This window comes from Ictalurus furcatus, chromosome 11 (assembly GCF_023375685.1).
Source record: "Ictalurus furcatus strain D&B chromosome 11, Billie_1.0, whole genome shotgun sequence".
NCBI classification, from domain to species: Eukaryota; Metazoa; Chordata; class Actinopteri; order Siluriformes; family Ictaluridae; genus Ictalurus; species Ictalurus furcatus.
Window position 1 is genome coordinate 20,778,789 of NC_071265.1, and position 7,590 is coordinate 20,786,378.

Consider the following 7,590-nt stretch of genomic DNA (forward strand, 5'->3'; position numbering starts at 1 on the left):
AATATTAGTGTTAAATATTAGGCATAAATTATAATAATATTATTACATTTTGTCAGTCATATTACATGTTTGTTAAATAAGTAATGTTGATTAATTATGTTGCAACACTGTCCATTTTGATAGCTTCCTTTACTGGAGGCTGAGTTTGCAATGAATGTTGATCATTATAAGAAATAATAATAATCTTAATAATCTCACACGAAATTGACAAATCTACTGGGTACTGCTACTAGTGATTTCATATTCAGTTTACTTTGTGACAGACAAGTAGCTTCAAAAAACCTTACTTTTGATTTGAACAAAACAGAAGTTTTCATTTGGTAATGCTAGTTATGTACACTATATGGCCAAATGTATGTGGACACCTGACCATCACATCCATATGTGTGTCTTCCCCAAACTGTTGCCACAATGTTGGACGCACACAATTGTCTAGAATGTCTTTATATGCTGTGGCATTAAGATTTCACTTTCACAAGTTCAGTAAACTGGAACGTGGACTCTGCACCTGACCTCACTAATGCTTTTGTGGCTGAATGTGCAATCCAAACATATATACTCAATTAGATGACTGTGAACTAGATCAACCTGTGATCCTTTCTGTTTGTTTGTATCTGTTTAGAACACCTTATCTGTTCAGTCAATATAATGTTTTCATTATTGGTTACATCCGTAGTCTAGAGCATTCTTAGAGTGCCACCCAGTGGCTAAAAAAACCCCAAATAAATAACAAACATAAATAACATGTATAAAAAATGACAAGCTACCCTGTATCTGTATCATTTTGTGCTTTTGTCATTAATCGGAAACTTTACTTTGCACTGTACATCTTACATGGGCATGAAAAACAGCATTTTAAATTTATGCCTAATTGTATAATTACATGTGGACATCTATTCAATTTCAATGCCTTTATTCATTAAAAAAGCTTTTGGAATTTTATTTTATTTTATTTTATTTTATTTATTTATTTTTTACAGTTAGTAGTTCATGGGTTGTAACATTTCACAGGTTTCACAGCAGTAACTCCCTTTCTTAAGAAGTGACAGGTTAGAAATTCTCATTATTATTATTTTGCACACTGTAACTTGCATAGTATTATTTTATTTTACATAGATATTTTACAAGGATATTTATACCTCTAATCATAATATGTTGGTAGAGATGAAATTATTATAGATAATTATTTCTTATTATGACTAAAGATATAATGCAGTCCATCTTTACCTGTCCTTCCAATGTCAGGGCTAGCACCAAGTCAAAAAACCAGGTACAGAACCAGCACTAGACTCAAAAGCAGAAATACCAAAAGACACAGATCCAATGCCAGATCCTGATGCAGATGCAGAAGTGTTGCTATCTGTAGAAGCTGCTGCTGCTTTCTCTGGAATAGCTGTTTTGGTGGCTGATATCATCGCTGCTTTGTCTTTCTGCAGCTTGTTTCGCTGCTCTGCTGCAATTTCTGTCAGATTAAGGCCTGATCCTCCTGCCTGCGTTGTTTTTCGCACTTTCTTTTTGCCATGTAGAATGGAAAATAGATATAGAAGATTAGTATCTCTATTATCATGTTTTGTTTTTTATCTTTATCTATCACCTACACTAGGGAGCATGATCTTACCCTCCACTACCAGCCAGGCATTACAGGACTTGATACCTGCCATAGCAGCATATATGCCTTTATCCACCAGCATGCAGTCTTTAACCACCAGTCGGTGAATCAGCTTGTCTTCTGAAACTGTTATGTCATATTTTTCTCCCTGTTCCAGAGGGACATTTTTCCCCACCCATAGAATTTTTGAGAAGGGATTAGATAGAACACACTCAAACACTGCATCTTCTCTCTCCATAGCTATAACCTCCTGAATCTTTACAAGGAATTCCACCTTTGGAACTAAGAGAAATATATTAGTAGGATAATCATCTATGATGAACATCACATAGAGCTTATTTACTGTAAATATTTCACTTACTCTTAAGGTCAGTGGAGAATATGGTCACATTCTCAACATCTAACTGATAAAAGCCAGCATCATCAGGGAGGAGGTCCCTAATAGTAAACATATACTTCTTGCCCACTTGTTTTAGGCTGTGTTTTATCTCAATGTCTTTGGAGTACTCAATCATTTCTCCATCCTAGGCAATGAATCAAAGTTTCAAACAAAAATACCTCAGTGCATGCCACTTCATATTCATGATGAATGTACAGCTTAGGTCAGAAGTTTACATACATTCATCATGAACGTGAATGTCATGGCAATATTAGGCTTTCAATAATTTCTTTGAACTGTTCTTTTTCTGGGGCAGAATGATTGTACAACGTACATCTTTAATAAAAAAACAAAATTAAGAATTTGATTCACAAGTTTTATTTTTATTTGGGGTTGTCTGTAGTCAACACAAGGTCAAAATGATACATAGAGCACACCTAATATTTAGTTGAATGTCCGTTAGCAAGTTTCACCTCGAGCAAACGCTTTTGGTAGCCATCAACCAGCTTCTGGCAGAATTCTGGTTGGCTATTTGACCACTCTTCCTGGCAGAATTGGTAAAGTTCAATGACATTTATTGGTTTCCTGGCCCTGACTTGACTTTTAAGCACAGTCCACAAATTTTCGATAGGCTTGAGATCAGGACTTTGGGAAGGCCATTCCAAAAGCTTAATTGTTAGCCTGCTTTATCCATTCCACAACCAGCTTTGATGTGTGTTTGGGGTCATTGTCCTGCTGGAACACCCAATTGTGTCCAATTTTCAACCATCTGGCTAATGGTTTTAGAATATGCGGAATAATTCTCAGGTAGTCCTCCATCCACTTTTTGCAACGCTCCAGTTCCACTGGCAGCAAAACAACCCCAGAGCATAATGCTACCACTACCATGCTTAACAGTTGGTACAGTGTTCTTTACTTCTCCAAACATACCTCTGGTCATTGTGGCCAAACAACTCAATCTTTGTCTCATCTGACCATAAAACTTTCCTCAAGAAGGCTTTTTCTTTGTTCACATGGTCAGCTGCAAACTTTACATGGGTTTGAAGGTGCCGATTTTGAAGCAGGGGCTCCTTTCTTGGACGGCAGCCTTTTCACTCCATGGCGATGTAAACCTCGCTTGACTGTAGACAGTGACACTGCTGTTTCAGCAGCTTCCAGTTCATGGCAGACCTGTGCCTTGGTGGTTCCTGGGTTTTTCCTGACCAAACCAATTTCCTCTCAGCTGAGGATGACATTTTTGGGTCTTCTTTCAGACCTTGGCAAAGTGGCTACACTTCCCAATAACTTGTACTTATGTACAATTGTTTGAATTGATGATCTTGGAATCTGCAATTTTTTTTTTAGAAATGGCTCCAACAGACATTCCTGACTTGTGTAAATCCACCATCCTCTTTTTCAGATCTGCACTGTGATCCTTGGTCTTTCCCATAGTACTGTGTTGGTCAATCCAATGACTGCTGTCAAACAAACCCTTTTTATGTTGGCACAGATGGCACCGCTGCCATCTTTAGTCAGTCATGATCACTAACAGGAAATTAAGAGGCCTTGGTCTTGGCAAATTAAAGGACATTTTGGAACTTTCAATACCATTGAATTAATAATCTATGTGCTTGTATGTATATTTATGACCCTGTATGTATAATTTTGGTCCTGTGTTGATTACAGAAAACCCCAAATGAATTAAAACTTGCAAACCAGTTTTTTAAAATTAAATATGTATGTTGTACAATCATTCAGTCCCCAAACAAGAAAAGTTCAAAGAAATTATTGAAAGCCCAATATTGCCATGACATTCTTATCTATGATGAGTGTATGTAAACTTCCAACCACAACTGTATCAGTTAAGATGGGTAGTACTTCTCAGTCATCTTACCTTGTAAATGAATATCCTACTACTTGGGTCTACAAGGTCCAAATCAACTTCAAATAATGCTGTGCCATTGGATTTCACTTCAGTGTGCTTCAGGTTGGAAATGCTTTTCACAAACTGGACAGAGGAGGACAGCAAAGATCCTTCATTACAACATGGAACAATTTTCAAACTGAATCGAACTCATTATCTGGAAGGTCTCTGAAATACCTCAGCTTGCTGCTCTTGTCTTTCTCTTTTTATTTCATTTAGTTTCTTCAGCATCCACCGGAAATCAGTCACTCCATATTCAGCACAAATGCACTCATAATCTTTCTTATTGGCACTAAGTAAAATCTCCCAGAACTTGGGATCAATTTCTCCCTCCTTTTTTTGTACAGTTTTTGGGCACACATTACTGTAGATATTACAGAAAACAAGTTTAGAAACTGGAACAGAAAGTAAATAGAATGACTAGAATGACAGTGTAAATGTGAAGGGACCTTTTTCTTTTCAGTGTAAATTTGAGTTCATTCGGTTCCAATTCTGTTGGAAGAAAAACTCGTGAAAATGACTCTCTGACCTGATACTCACTATATGATTATTATTATAATTATGATGGTGATGGTTGTTGTTGTTATTATTATTATTATTATTATTATTATTATCACTCACTGACAGCTTTCTTTGCTTTGTCTTTCTTGTATCCCACTGAAATGCAAGCATATTACTCTCATTTGAAATTATTTATTTAGTTATTTATGTAACCACGAGATGTCATATCAGATTTCATACCTTCAATAACATTTAATACAACAGTGACAGAAGCTCTGCCAAACTCATTCGTTGCAAAACACTTGTAAGTGTCAGCTTGTTCTGGAGAAACATTGGGCATCTAGAACACAAAAAAGCCAGCAGGGATTATCTTCAGAATTGCCCTTATCTCTTTTGCATATATAAACTAACAAGTTTCACAGACATTTGACGAACAGAAATGGAATAATGAGTCCCCAAACAAATCATCATCAAAAGCAACAGTCAGTATGTGGTGTGTTCACCAGCTGCTTTAGTACTACAGTGCATCTCATCCTCATGGACTGCACCAGATTTGTCAGTTCTTGCTGTGAGATGTTACCCCACTCTTCCACAAAGGCATTTGCAAGTTCTCGATCACGTCTGGGGGAAACATGGTTGCATGTAATTTTCCATCTCTCAAGGACAATCAGCTGTCTTTCCTGTCTTCCTGTAGCACTGTGTTAGGCATCTTACGTTACAGACATTGCAGTTTATTGCTCTGGCCACATCTGCAGTCCTCATGCCTCCCTGCAGCAGGCCTATGGCATGTTCACGCAGGTGAGTAGGAACCCTGGACTTCTTTCTTCTGGTGTTTTTCAGAGTCAGTAGAAAGGTCTCTTTAGTGTCCTAAGCTATTGTAACTGTGACCTTAATTGCCTACCGCCTGTAAACTGTTAGTGTCTTAAGCGCTGTTCCACAGATGCATGTGCAATAATTGTTTATGGTTAAGCATGAAAAACTTTGTTTAAACCCTTTCCAATAAAGATCTGTAAAGCTTTTTTTTGGATTTTACAAAATTAGCTTTAAAATACAGCCTCCTGAAAAAGGGACATTTTTTGCTGAATATATATATATATATATATATATATATATATATATATATATATATATATATATATATATATATATATATATGTTTGTGTGTGTGTGTGTGTGTATATATATATATATATATATATATATATATATATATATATATATATATATATATATATATATAATGTACTTACCTCAATTGTGTGTTCTCGAGAAATGGGATCGAACTTAGTCTGATATTTCTGTCGGTCAGATAAAATGCCATTATTTCTGGTCCATGTGACAGTAGGTTCTGGATCCCCTATGACAATGGCCTTGAAAATAGCTAATTTACCTGTTTGACAAGAAACATGAACATGATGTGTAATGTAGTGTGGTTTTCCCCAAATTATATTGGAAGAACAATACTACTATTAACTGTTAATAATTACTAGGTAATGACTCAGTAAGTAATAATAAAATAACAATCTGGAGTTACCTATGAGTTATTGAGCAGTATTATAAAGTGTTGTAGTGATAAAGAAGTGTTAAAGAAATATACCTTCTTGAATGGTCAAAGCGATGGGTTTGCGGGTAAAGTCTGGATGAGCTTTTCCTTCCGGAAGTTCTTCTACAAACTGAGTGATCATCACTCCAGGTACTTTGGACCTCTTCTTGATGCCCACTGATAATACAAATGAACAAAAGTGATTGGCATGCCAGTGTCATCTTAAGCATTCAAGAGTATTGTAAATATTTGAAGACTATAAAGCTTTTACTTGTTTGTTTTTAAGTTTAAAGTGCAAAAATTGAGAGAATAGGAGAGAGCTCTAAACCTTCATTAATTCTAATTCTGCATTAATCAGTGTCAAAGGAATTTATTTGAGTTAACATAGCTGTCCTTTACATTTTACAGCAAAGTAAGTCAATAATGCAGATATAATTACAGTTTTTATGAAGGGTTACAAATGAGCTGAGAAGAGCTTCAGTCATCCAGATTGTAGCTGCCCCACTGAGAAACCTATGTGGTGATAAAGGCCAAACCTCTAAACATACCCTTAGATAGTTTTTTTCGGGTATATTTTATCTGCGCCATACCAGTAGGATTTTGTTGGTCAGGTTTTTGGTTTGTGGCAAAGCGCAACAGTGGTAGATACTTAGTAAAATACCATTTGTAAATAGAATACATTTACCTTGGCCTTCAGATGTCTGATCTGTCATCTTTGAAGTTTTCTGCAACATTTTTAAAATGGTAGTCAGAGAAACAGATAAATCACAAAAGATATCTGAAAGTGTACAAGAAAGGCATGGTGTAAGTGTTTGAAACTTTGATACTGCATTAGCTATTAAGTGATTGATACATGCTGGCTGGAGTTTGTATACAATTAAGGCAGGAGTCTTGTTAATATCTTGTTTGAGTAATAAATAAATAGATGGCTTTAAAACCCCTTTAGGGGCACTCACGACTTACCAGTGAGTTTCCTGACTATTTCAGATTTAAGAACCTGTTTTAAATCAGACCAAAAATTACCAAAAATTTTTTAACCAGCAAGTGATTTACTCCTCCATTCATGCAGTTAATTATACTGTAGATAGCTAACAATTTACAACTGTGACCTGATATCAAGAATAAAGGTCCTGGGATTTGAAATCATGTTCTTTAGTTTAAAGCACAGCATTACAACTTGTTAACCACATGAACTACAACATAATTGGTCCTACTGCTGTGTGTATTCAGAGAAAACAAAAGCTTTCTGAACTGTTACTCATGACATTCATATTAGACTATAATGACTATATTAATCAAGACATTGTAGCCTAGACTTCATCTGATATGGTGAAGTTTAAAACTCACATTGATGTTTCTGTGGGCCCAGACACACCCTTGCTATATGTCTTACTGTGGGTATTAACTAATTCACGGTAGGCAATGAATAATATGCTTTAACTTGAATAAATTAATAATTAGATTGGATGGAATTTGAACATCTGGCCTGGATTGGCCATTGGGAGATTCAGGAGATCACTTTCACATCTGTTTTTATTATTGTTAAATGTAAACAACTCGTGCTTTTCTTTTTGAGATACACTCAAATTATTAGGAACACAATTTTAAAACTGGGTAAAACTGTGTGTTTAGACATGCAGAGAGTGGTTATTTGA

The 7,590-nt window shown here is 35.7% G+C and overlaps 1 protein-coding gene across 1 annotated transcript; it reads right to left on the minus strand.

Annotated features, from left to right (window-relative positions):
• Positions 1-1,247: 1,247 nt before the first annotated feature.
• Positions 1,248-6,669, minus strand: LOC128614558 (immunoglobulin-like and fibronectin type III domain-containing protein 1). Its single transcript, XM_053635961.1, has 10 exons — positions 6,621-6,669; positions 5,990-6,112; positions 5,643-5,782; positions 4,633-4,732; positions 4,517-4,548; positions 4,069-4,311; positions 3,862-3,975; positions 1,971-2,133; positions 1,601-1,891; positions 1,248-1,522 (listed from the first exon to the last, which is right to left on the minus strand). The coding sequence occupies exons 1-10, from the start codon at positions 6,667-6,669 to the stop codon at positions 1,248-1,250; spliced, it is 1,530 nt and encodes a 509-aa protein (XP_053491936.1).
• Positions 6,670-7,590: the final 921 nt, after the last annotated feature.

Excerpts from the sequence above, each read along its gene's own strand:
- LOC128614558 (XM_053635961.1), bottom strand. The coding sequence starts at position 6,669 with ATGTTGCAGAAAACTTCAAAGATGACAGATCAGACATCTGAAGGCCAA. Across the intron at positions 1,892-1,970 it reads ATTCTCCACTGACCTTAAGA|TTCCAAAGGTGGAATTCCTT; the intron begins GTAAGTGAAATA and ends TATTTCTCTTAG. Across the intron at positions 1,523-1,600 it reads GGGTAAGATCATGCTCCCTA|ATGGCAAAAAGAAAGTGCGA; the intron begins GTGTAGGTGATA and ends TTTCCATTCTAC.